This window comes from Nannospalax galili, unplaced genomic scaffold (genome assembly GCF_000622305.1).
Source record: "Nannospalax galili isolate Female #2095 unplaced genomic scaffold, S.galili_v1.0 scaffold566, whole genome shotgun sequence".
Classification (NCBI taxonomy): Eukaryota; Metazoa; Chordata; class Mammalia; order Rodentia; family Spalacidae; genus Nannospalax; species Nannospalax galili.
The window spans coordinates 311,458-323,986 of record NW_008355811.1 but is presented as its reverse complement, the minus strand read 5'-3'; the positions used below and the strand labels follow the sequence as shown (position 1 = coordinate 323,986).

Sequence of the window (12,529 nt, the reverse complement as noted above, 5' to 3'; positions counted from 1 at the left end):
GCCCGTCGTCGGGTGACGAGCCGGAGCCCAGCCCGGGCAAAGAGAACGCGGGCCTCCGCGGCGCGCCTCCTCCGCGCCCCGCGTCCCGCGCCGCGCGCCCCCTGCGGCGCCGCCGCGGCGAGTCCAGTTCGCAAGAGGAGGAGGTCATCGACGGCTTCGCCATTGCCAGTTTCAGCACGCTGGAGGCCTTGGAGGTAGGTGGGCGCGAAGGCCCGACCGGGCACTAAGGGAACCAACCCACCCACTCGTTGGCCTGTGCCCGCGAGCTTGCAGCCTCGGAGGAAGAGGAACAGGGGTGAGGGACGTGTGGAAGGACTACCACGCTGCCTAAGCGTGCCTTGCAGCAGTTGTTACTGTTGCCAAGTTATTTCTGCGTCCAGGACTGACTGGGGAGCTGGGCAGTGTTGGGTCTCGGGAGGCAGCGATAAGATGGACACTTGGAATTTTTCCTGTACCACACTCTCTTCAGGGTTGTGGAAGGGACAGGGAGCTAACTGGGAAACTCCTTTTGGCGATGACTGCTTGTTGCGCGAATAATAGGTTGACCAAAAAATACTGCTTATCTGACAGTTGTCGTGGACAGTATTTGCTGAGCAAATAGTGCCCTTCCTACCTGAACTAAGGTGAGCCTGGCCGGTGTCTATCTCTAAAACCGGAGTGGGTGGAAATGTTGGTCAGGCTCTCAGGGCATCATCAGGGCCCTTGGAGTCCCAGGGGCCTTCAAAGGCCTTACTGGCTCCTGGGAATGCAGAGATCTCTGTCTAGATGAGCACTCTGAGGATCCTCATCTGCTGGGCTGGGTGGTCCCAGGGATCACTTTGTGTAGTCCTTATCACTTGCTGGACTCAGGGACTGATGGCCTGGGGTCCTCAGTCTCAGAGGCAAAGCTTTGGGAAAGGGGAATTGGTTATCGCAGGTCCTAAAAGGGAATTTTCACTAAGCTCACATATCAGTTCAGGGTCTACTGGGTCTGTAGAGAGCTGAGGGTCAAGTAGTGATGATCAGAGTGGCTCTGGAATGGATTTGCCCCAAGGCACCAGTGAGCACAAGACAGGGTCATAGTGGTTTTCTGGGGAACTTGAGATATGTCCTAGGTCCAAACCAGCCATCTCCAGCTAAATCACCATGGTGGGGTGTGGTTACCTTGTGTCCAGTTCTGACATACTGAGACAGAATGGCCCAGGTTTTTTTTTTTTTTCCCACCTTAGCAATGGTAACGACACAGCCAAACCCAGTGCTGAGCCCCTACATTGCAGCCATGATACCAATACCATGTGCTCCAGACCTTCAATCTCCCACCTTGCCTCACCTCTGTGTACTGCCTTGGGTGGGGCCCAGAAACACCCCAAGGGGGCCAAAAGGCCTGTGCATTTAGTTGACCTCCTTCCTGTTCCTGCTCTAGAAACTGGGACTCTTGGGCCTGAGGTGAGATCCTACTGTGTAGCCTTGGCTGTTCTGGAATTCTCTATGCAAACCAGGCTGGCCTGGAACCCAGAGATCTGCCTGCTTCTGCCTCCTGAGTGCTGGGATTAAAAGCATGCACCACCTGGAGGCTTCAGATGCCATCTTAAGTGACTGCTAGGCTGAGCCAGCTGCCACAGCACCAAACAGCAGGCAAAGAACTGCTTGTGAGGAGTGCTCTGTGAATGGCTTGTACAGAGAGGGGGAGGGAGTAAAGGGAGAAATGGCCTTTCGGGAAGTCCAGAGCCATTGCCTTAAGGTCACAGCACATTATCAGGAGCTGACTGAGCCTATTTGGATATAAGTGTTCTGCCTCTGTTGGCTTACCCCCTCCCCCCCTTAGGCCACAGATCGTGGGTTTAGGGACTTGTACTGGCTTACCACCAGCTTACTAAGAGATTATCCTGCCTTTTACACTCCTACAAATATGATAACCTTATGGCAATCTCACACACTTTTCTCTGCCCTCTGAGCTTGGCCTTGGAAATTAAAATGTTTCTAGATCTTGTCTAGAAGCATTTTGCTGGGACTTACTTCTTGGCCAAACTGTAGTGACTTTTCCCCTAAATTCAGGTAATTCATAATTCCATCCCACTGTAATGATGACTGGTTCGTTCTACCAGGCTGTCTTTACAGAGATTAGTTTATTTACCCCTCAAATGACCCTCTAGCTGATGGGAACTCTGAGGTACATATGGAGCCAATGCCCTACTTGGCATATTCTGGATTGTGTGGCCCCCAGCTCTGAAGCCTCACCTGGGCCACTAGGAAGGAGAGAGGGAAAGAGGTGCCAGCTATATTCCCACAGTCAGAGCTTGTTTCACAATGTCTCTCCCCATGATTCCCACAGGCCAGGACATCATTTCAGTGTCAGAAGCCTGAATAACCCCAGAGGCATTTCACCCTTCCAGGCACAGCAGTGGATGTGAAGGACTTGTGAGGTATAAGCTATAGATGGGAGAATGTTCCATTGCCTTGATCTAAGGATGTCAGTACAGGCTTCCCTGGCACAGGGGAGCATCCAACATCTCTGGACACCTCCTTTTGTCCCTGTAGGGGGTATGGCCTTTGACTCCTTTGTGTTTGTCTTGGGGAACATTAGGTGCTTCCCCAAATGTTATAGTAGTGGTTGTTAACTGATGGGGGCAGGGTGGCACTTAATAATCCACAGAGCCCAGTGACAGAACTAAGGGTATTAAGGCGGCTAGGCTTGGTCCCCTTTGACTTTCTGTTTCTTCAATAGGCTGTAGAGTCAGTTAAGACAGGGATCCAAAGAAGCAGGGACTTTGGATGATTAGGAAAAGTGTTTCTTATGACAGCTTTTTTTTTTCTTTTTTTTTTTGGTCTTTTTGAGCCAGGGTCTCCCTGTAGCCCCAGCTGTCCCAGAACTCACTATGTAGACCAGGCTGGCCTTGAACTCTCAGATCCGCCTGCCTCTGCCTCCTGAGCACTGGGATTAAAGGCATGCGCCACCACACCCAGCTTTTTTCTTGTTTTTTTTGAGACAGGGTCTTCCTGTAGCCCCAGCTAGCCTGGAACTTGCTGTGTAGACCAGGCTGGCCTCCATTTCAGAAATCCACCTGCCTGTGTCTCCCCAGTGCTGGGATTTAGGGGTGGCAGCCACAACTCTCTTGATTGGCCAGTGTCAGGGTTAAGAACAGGGACAGTTCTGGTATTCTCTGTCTAGAGAATGTACGGGGTCAAGAACCATCTACAGGACACAAGTGCTAGCCAACCTCAGGTCACAGAACAGGTCATGCTGATCCCCGTATTACCAAGAAGCAAGCTGAGCCCTGGCAGACAGGCATCTTCTGTTCCTGAGGGCTAAGACTAGGCTGCAGGTTTCTGGGCCATGCAGATGGGAGGTGTGACCAACATCCAGAGAGCAAAACCACCTATGGTTTCATGTCATGTGATTTTTTGGTTCATTTGCTTATTTTAACCGACATATTGATTCAGGTGATTGAAAAGTCAAGCTCTGTGAAAAAATGGGTGCCACAGGGTTTCTCACAGTGGAGACAATAGCCTGGTATAGCTGAAGACCTCTACACAGAAAAGGCATATTCCTCATAGTGGTCAGAGCTTTGTATAGCTGTGCTATATACACAGGAAGGGAGATTGCTTTTCACAGTAGGCACACACCTGGGTATATGTATGCCATCTATAGTGGGTGGGAGGTTGTTCCTCACAGTGGAGATGTAGCTGGGTATGGATTGCTATGCCATCTACACAAGGGAGGAGGGTTGTTCCTTAGAGGAGACACAGCTGTCTACCGACATCATCTACCGACATCTTGGGGGTGGGGTTCCTCACAGTAGAGACAAACAGCCAAGTAGAGCTGTACTGTCCATGTAGGGAAGGATGTTGTTCTTCATAATGGGAACATAGGTAGCTATACCTTTGCCCTCTATAGAGGGAAGTGGGTTATTTCTCAGAGGAGACACAGCTAGGTACAGATATAGTATCTATACAGGGAGAAATATTTTTCTTTACCCATGTGCATGGGTACTGTACTGAAGGTAAAGGTGGAAAGGAAAAAAATCCTCCAAATACTGCTGAGGCACCCATGATTCCCTTTCTCTAACTTTTGTGGTTTTGTACTCTGGTAAGAATATGTAATTTATAATCCACATAACAGGCCCATAAACCCACTCAAGCTGCTATGTACAGAGCAGTGCTTAAACTCCATGCCAGCCTTGCTGACTCCACCAGTATGAGCTGTGACTTCTGAGAATGGCCAGGCCCACCCCAGCAGTAGACTAGACCCCTGGACTGGGTGTGAGCCTGGTATCCACAGGTGCTGGTTCTTGGGACACAGCCTGGAAAGGTGTTCTGGAAGTTCAGGTTGGTGGTCTCTCTTGTGAGCCTCTGGTAGGCTTGGTAGGGGCTTTACAGCATGGTTTCAGGGTCCTTTGCACATGAACCTGGGCTGGACGTATGACCTGGCTCTGGGGAGGTAGGATGCAGCTGCCTGTGTGCAGTGCCTTGATGGTGTCATTTGCACCTCCAAAGGCCGCTGAAGCTCACACAGTTACTTTCTGTGACAACAGAGTTTGTGCTAGGGGCTGTGTGCAAGTGTCTGGCCATACCTATGCACACAGCCTTGGGGACTGAGACCACACAGACATCTGGGTGAAGAGAGAGCCATGGCAAGGGGCCCTTTCCATTCAGGAGTCTGAACTGCCAGCCCAGAGTGCTTCCTCCTGGCTGCCTCCAGGTTTCCAGGTGGACACTGAGGCTCAGTGAGTACACTGGAGCCTGGAACCTGGATTTGGACCCACCAGTAGAGGAAATTTTGACCCTACAGGGAGTCAGGGCCAGTCCTTCTGAGGCTGTGAATGAACCAGCATATGAAAGCAAGGCCATCCTAGGCCCCTTGGCCCATGTGAGTGCCTAGTGCACCTTAGGCAGCCTGTCTAGTCCAGACCTTGTCTGGAGTCAGCAAGTTTTTGGTCTGCCTTGGCTGTCACTGGAATGCAAGGGAGGATGCACCTATATTCCCTGCAAGCCGCCCTCCATAGCTTCTTGGAAGTGTCTCATTCATCATTCATTTCTCTGTGGTACCTGACAGCCCTTTGTCTGTGTGTATGAGTGTTTTTGCCTGAATGTATGTCACTGGAGGCCAGAAGAGGGTATCAGATCCTCTGGAACTGGACAGTTGTTAGCTACCATGTGGGTGCTGGGAACTGAACCCCGGTCCTGTGGAAGAGCAAACAGCGCCCTTAACTTCTGAGCCATCTCTCCAGTCCCCCCACCACCACCTTCTTCAGCTTCTTGGGCCTTTTACCTCTTGCCTTGAGCTATCATACGTCCTTCTGTATCTTTATGGTCACATTGCTTCCCCAAAGTCCCCACACACTCAAGAGTTCATACCTGGGCCTTGACTTGGAACTACCTCTGCTTAGAAGGTTCCTTCTCTAAACTGTCCTCGCTCAGGAAGGCTACAGCAGGGAGCAGTACCTCTAGCCCCACCAGAGTTCTTTCTGCCTGGCCTTTGTTTCTGTCATACTGTCTGGTGGTGTGCCTGTTTTGTTCTGGTGCCTCCCGTTCTACCATTGATCCATCAACCCCTGGGACACAGATCCAGATCTCCTAAGTGAGGAGTGCTCTGGGAGTAAGCCTGGTTTGGCACCTGGAAGGGAGTGAGACAGTGGTATTTGTGGAAAGGCTCTGAGGGTGGACCCTGGGTTATCCTGGGATTAGGCTGGTCTTGAACTCTATTTGGTTGATGAAGACCTTGAACTTCAGATCTCTCTGCCTCTACCTCCCAAGTGCTGGGACTGCAAGGATGCACCACCATGTCCAGTTTTATGTGGTATTGAGGGTGCTGGGGAATCAAACCCAGGACTTCCTGCATGCTAGGTAAGCATTTTACCACCTGATCTGTATCCCTAGGTTTCCTGTTTTTGTTACTCTTGAGTAAGTGGAACTTGTTTTGATTTATTTTCAAAAACTCTTGGCTGCTGCTCCTATTATAAAACCACCTTCCCAAAGCTGCTACCATTTGTACTTTGGCAGTGTTCTGAATTAGCATTGATTCTGACAGTTCCTGGTGGAGTCTCAGATAGCCATTCACATGAAGCTTTGCCCCTGGAGCCCTTCCCCCTACTACCGCCCTTCCAAAGGTTGTGCAGTTACCCTCTGCTGAGGAGCGCCCTTCTCCTTTTGTTTGCAAGCAGAAGGCAACCCTTGATTCTGGTTATCTTCTGTATGTGACCCTAATGTGACTGGTCTCACTGCTGTCCTGCTGGTTTGTTATTGTAATCTTGTATTTATTTTATTTATTTTTTTAACTTTTGAAAAAAGATTTATTTGTTATTTATTTATTTATTTATTTATTTATTTATTTATTTATTTATTTTTTGTCTTTTTGAAACAGGGTCTCCCTGTAGCCCCAGCTGTCCTGGAACTCACTACGTAGACCAGGCTGGCCTTGACCTCACAGGGATCTGCCTGCCTCTGCGTCCCGAGTGCTGGGATTAAAGGCATGCGCCACCACGCCCGGCATTTTTTTAAAATTTTGTGTGTATGCAGGTATTGCCTGCATGTAGGTAAGTGTACCCATGTCATGCAATGCCCGCAGAAGACAAGAGGCTGCTGGATTCCCTGGAATTGGAGTTATGGACAGTTGTTAGCTGCCCATGGGTACTGGGATTCGAACCCGGGTCTTCTGCAAGAACAATCAGCCATCTCTCCAGCCCCATAATCTTGTATTTCTTAGCACTTTGAAAGTGGTAGATTGACGGTATTCACTGTGGGCATATTTCTAGCCCTGACGTGGTAAGGGCTTTCTTTTTTTTAACTCTTGACACACAGCATCCCATGTGGATACTGGTCTGGGAGCACTTTCTTGGGCCTTGCCCACTGAGCCTAGGTTTCATTTTTGGGACCCAAAAATGTTGCTGCTGTTGGGTGTCTCTGGACCCCTTCTTGCCAAGATGAGCTAGAGGCAATCCCAGGTTTGAATCTAGCTGGAGACTGACCTAGAGTTATCAAGGGCTTTTCTATCCACTGGGGCCTTTAGCTGTTACTGGGCAGGCTCAAAACTTCCCTCCCACATGTCCCTGGGTATGGTTAATGGCTTTCAGCTCTGGACGCTATGGGTCACATGATAGCTTAGAGGACAGGAGGGCTGTGACAGTGGTTAGACATGAGAGTAGAGTATAGGTTGTGAAACTGGTCAGAACATTCTAGTGGAATAGCAGATACTTGGCTAGCCCCTACTTGCTTAGGGTCCCCAACACTGCTTTACAACCATCTGTGTAGAGTTTTGCCCCTGGATTATATCGTCTCTTCCCTTCTAGAGGTACATAGTCACTCCCTGCTGGGAAGCTCCTTTCTCTCTGGTGCTTAAGCAGAAGGTGACCCTTGACTCTGGCAGCTCAGTGTCTAGGGTGCTGAGCCTAAGGGTGTGTAGAGTGGATTTGATTGGCCTAGCAAAGAGAGCATGGTGGTACCACTTTCCACACACTCTAGGCCAGGTTGTGTGGCGGGGGGTGTCCCCTGGCCTAGTTGATCAGATTAGCAAGACTCCAGGGAAATGGGGGAAGAATCATTGTACCTAGGCCCAGCCCATTCCTCTTCCCAAGCCCCTCTACTCCACAGGATGGAATGGATCCTTCAGTCCCAGTTTGCAGCCCTGGAGGTCCCAATCTGTGAGGCCTCAACAAGTCTGTGTCTATAGTCCTGTCCTGATGCTCAGGTCATCTCACAGTGCATGTGTAGGCTTAGCCTGTATGTGGGGATGACCAGGAAGGCTGACTTGGCCAGTGGGCTGAGGTTTGATCCTATCCTTCATCCCTAACTTGAACAGTTAATGACTTTTAGCTGTATACCAGGCCCTGTGCCAGTTGTAAGGGATATGCTCCACATCCATCACCAGTGAATGTCTGGAGGGCAGTGAGGGGACTGTCATTGGAGACTGGGAGTCATGGAAAAGGCCATACAGACTGGTGAGTTTCAGGTTCCCTTGGAGGGGACTAGCCAGAGTATTACTGGGAAAGTGTGATAGGTAGCTTTCTGGGGAAGATGGTTATGTTGGGTGGCAGCTTAGCAGGTGCACCTGCTAACTAGGATGTCTAGAGACCTAGAGACTGGGGTAGGGTTCCCAAAGCATCCAAGGTGGCTTCTGAAGCCAGAATGTGAAACCAGCATGAGATGAGTGTTCTGGGGACTCGAGGATGTTCTAGTACTATGCTTGAAGAGTTAAAAAATGGGGCTGGTAGCTGGATATGGTGGTGCACACCTTTAATCCCAGCGCTTGGGAGGCAGAGGCAGGTGGATCTCTTTGCATTCAAGGCCATGACATAGGTGCATTTACACACATGCAGGCACATAAAATAAATAAAAAAAATAAAATATTAAAAGTGAAATTGTACTAGCTAGGTGCCAGCTCTGCACCATGCAACACAAGCTCATCTATGTTGTTTGTGAAGAACTGAGATGGGGAACCCTTGGGATAGTAACTCCTGGTGCTGTGTGCAGAGTCAAGGATATCAGTGATTGGCAAATAGTTTCCAGCACAGGCAGATGTAGAGGCTCCATGTTGTCTTGCTATTTGTAACATGTGTTGCACACTTACGCATGTTGGGGGACTCCTGTTAGGCCTGGAGTCCTATTGGTTGGCCTGGCCTGGTGGGCAGGAGTCTTGGCAGCCCAGCTCTGATTCTGACTTGAAGCAGCTGCCTCAGGCTCTGGAGGAACAGCCACTGTCCCTCTCTCAGACTTCTCAGGCTATGGGAATGGTGCCTCTAACAGCCTGTGCCAGCTAGTTTCTCTGGCTATAAGGAGTAGAACAGTTTGTGTCAAATCATGTGCAAGTTTTCTGAGGGACAGCTGTTCTTCAAGGCCCTGGCCTTACCTACCAGGGCCTTGATACCGAATGGCAGTAGTCATAGATGATGGAAACAGCCCAGTGTTGCTCTGTCTCCAGTGTGCCAGGTGTGCTAGAATCATCCTCCTGGTAGCCTCTGAAGCAGCTTTGCTATGCTGTTCCCATCATCCTGATGGGGATACTGAGGCACAAAGTAAGGCACTTCCTGGGTCTACATTATTGGTTAGTGGCAATATATGAATTCAGGCATGAATTCCTGGTGAATAGCTAGTTCCCTCAGTTCCTTCCTTGGTCCTTGTGTCTGGTAGTTCATGCCTTGATATCTGACCAACCTGGCCCTTCTACCTGTCCAGCTCTCTGTCTTCTGGCTGCTGTCCCTATCCCTCCCTACAGATTGTCTCTACCCCTACAGTTATCTCATCCTCAAAAGACTCAGGTTCCTCTTTCTAAAAAAGGCAGTGTCTTCACAGGGACCCTCCTGATCTGCTCTGATAGATCTACCTTCTGCCTTGACCACGGCAGTCCCCTTGGACATCCAATGCCACATTGTAATACCCTCAAGGCCAACATGACTATGCACTTAACCCTGAGGAACAAATGACCTCAACTCAGACAGGGACTGTCCAGGGAGGGGTGGCCTCTGATATAAAGGTGTCTTTAGTATCCCCCCTCTCCTCCCCAAGGTCTTGAGGCAGAAAGTGTTGGACTCAGTCCTCCCTCCTATTGAGATAGGGGTTGATTAAGCAGACTATTAATTACACTTAGATAAAATGGGGGTAAGTTGGCGTCTCAAACCTCCAACCACAGGGCAATAAGACCCACATTTCTTCTAGTGCTCCATGAGTCTCAGTGGCTTGGCCCTGCCTATGCCAACCCCCCAGGCTGGGTGTGGGTCTGCCACAGGGCCTTTACCCATGGTTGACAGGTGTAGCTATGAAGCCTATGAGCTCTAGGCAGATGACTGGGTTCTTCACACATGCTTAGATAATTCACTGCCTTCTCTCGGTCTTAATTTCCTTGGCAAGATATGCCTGTTCTCTTAGGCTCCCGATGGGTGTCAGGATGAGAGTCTTATGGTGAATGTGCTTGGGTCCCTCTGTGCCTTCCTGTCTCCAGGCTCACCTCATCTCAGACAGACCCCACTGGACCTGTGCCCAGAACTTTGGCCACTGGTAGTAGTCACCAGTGCAGGCAGGAGGAACATGCGAGGCTTGGATATCTGCCTGTCCCCATGCGCTGCTCAACTCACCCAGATCCCTGTGGTATCAGGGATACCCATGCTGACTTCAACTGCTCCTGTTCAGCAGAAGGGGCTTGGAGTTAAGGTTTGGGGAGGGGGGGGAGCACTCAGAGTGACAACTGAGAAGCTGGTATGCTGAGGCTAGAAAGGGCCTGGAATATGGCAGAAATTAGTCATGAAATTAGTACCTCCCATGGGACTCCCAGGCCTTGGTGGAGAGTGCTGTTGTGACAGCTGGGGTGCTAGTCCAGCATACCCTCTAGATAAGGAGGATGGGCTAGGGAAAATGGCCTCAGAGTGGACTGTCCCTCCTAGGAGTACTGACCTCATGGGAGAGCACAAAGGGACCTGTCTACCCTGACCATGGGGGCAGAGAGACTAGATCACTACTCCCAGGCTATCCTAGAGCAGGCATTAACCATGTGCCAGGGGCCTTGGCTCTGCCCCAGAGAGCCCCAGGCTTTTCCCCTTCTTCCTGTATAGCCGCTCAGGTTGATAAAGCTTGTTCCTGCCCTGAGACTACCTTACTCACCTGGGCTCCCACCCCCACTTTTTTTGTTTGTTTTTTGAGGTATTCTCCCTGTAGTACCAGTCTCTCCATAGCCCCAGCTGGCCTGGAACTTGCTGTGTAGACCAGGCTGCTATCAATCCCATAGAGATCTACCTGCCTCTGCCTCCCAAGTGTGTCACCATGCTACTGTCTTCATCTAAATCTAGAGGATCTCATTTCCTGTTTTTTTTAGCTGCAGGAAATTGTGTGTATCTAAATTACATAATACTTCTCAACATCCACACACAAGAGTAACCCCAAGCAGGACAGGGGATGCCCTGAAGTCAAACTTGGAAGCCTTTAAGTCCCTCCCATGTGCTACCTCCCTGGCAAATTGCCATCCCTGGGCCATCTCCCTTATTGTGCCATCTCCTGATCCTCATCCTTACAGCAACTCAGGGAAATCAGGCCATGTCTGAGTATGGCCCATGGCCTTTCAACAAACTGTATGGAATTGGAACTAGGAGGAAGGAAATGTTAGTTAGGCTATGGGTACGTTATGGAGACTGACCTTAGAACCATTGTTCAGGCCAACAGTGTGGACATGAACTTGGGCAGTAGTCAGTAAGAAGTCATAGTGGGCAGAAGCTTGATACAGACCCCAAGCAGGTGGCCCCATATTCCTGTGTATTGCTCTGGTTCCTAATCACAGTGCCTCACACCATCTGCATGTTGTTTACCATGGCAGGGTCTGTTTTATTTCTAGGTATTCTTCTGTCCGGACATTGTTGGACATAGCACAGTGGCTGAACTGTGGTCTGAGGGGAAGAGTTTTTTTTCTTTTTAAACCAGAACTCTAGAGAGTAGAATGCTGTAGGAAATACAACAGGAACACACCAGGGTAGGGCAGGCTATGGTCTTGGACTGCTTGGTGTACTTAGGTTTCCCACTTTGCCTGGACCACAGCATAGTAACAGCATTGTCCCTTTGACTCCTTGCTTCATGTGGCACCCCATACTGTTCATAAAGTACTCATGAGTCTTGGCCTACACCCTGAAGCCTGCTGTCGTTGGCAGCTGGGTAATGGGTGGGAAGGTAAGAGAGCCATGGACTAGTAGAAGGTCAGAATGGAGTGCAGCCAGTGTGGTCCAAGCCTGTCTGGATGGATCAGGTGAGGGAACAGGGAGGCCTGTGGGAACATTCCTCCTGGGTGCTCCTGACACAGGTTCCACATGAAACTTAGTAACCAGTTAATGTTGGGTGTATTTGGGAGAGGTGTAAGCTGTAGAGAGGGAGGTCTGGGAGAGCACTATTCCCACCTTCTTAGCTGAAGAGACAATTGGATGCCCTGGTGGTAAGGTGGAGCTGTCCTTGGGTCAGAGGGTAGAAGGGAGTGAGTGATACATACGAATCTTGCCTGGGTAGAGACCCTGAGCTTGGGTGGGACAAACCATAGCCTAGAGAACAAAAAAACAAGTAGTTTCAACATGAGGCAAAGCATGAGGAGGGCTAGGCTATAAGTAGGGTAGTCAGAAGTAAGCCATGGGTGCCAGAGCCACTTTCCTCTTATCCAAGAGGACCCTCTGGGGATTTAGGCCCAGCCTGCCAGGGGCAATATTGTCACATGGTATGGGAAGCTGGGAGCAAAGCCTTAGGTAGATCATTCCCTGGGTCAGACCTTCCTGCTGTGCCAAGGGGTTAGACCTTGAGCTTTAAGGGGAGGGGCACCTTCTTGGCCAGCCTTGGGGCCATGGTGGCCCCTGAAGGGAAGCAGACCTCTCTGTGGTTGATTTACTATAGTGCAATTGGAAATTTTATTGGTGTTGCATAGGTAGTAACACCCAAGGAATGGACAACAGTCATATTAAGTCACTGTTAAAAAATTGAGCTGGGCATGGTGGCGCAGGCCTTTAATCCCAGGCGGAACTGGATCTCTGAGTTCAAGGCCAGCCTGGTCTACATAGTGAGTTCCAGGACAGCTGGGACTACAGGGAGACCCTGTCTC

At 50.1% G+C, this 12,529-nt stretch overlaps 1 protein-coding gene across 1 annotated transcript in view; it reads left to right on the top strand.

Moving 5' to 3' along the window:
* Window positions 1-2: 2 nt before the first annotated feature.
* The window catches only part of Fbrsl1 (fibrosin like 1), a gene marked incomplete at its 5' end in the record, with an annotated part of 84,705 nt that continues 72,178 nt past the window's right edge, over window positions 3-12,529 (top strand). The window contains one exon of the mRNA XM_029556464.1: window positions 3-194. Within this exon, the coding sequence (XP_029412324.1) occupies window positions 3-194 (192 nt within the window). The remainder of the gene's footprint in view (window positions 195-12,529) is intronic.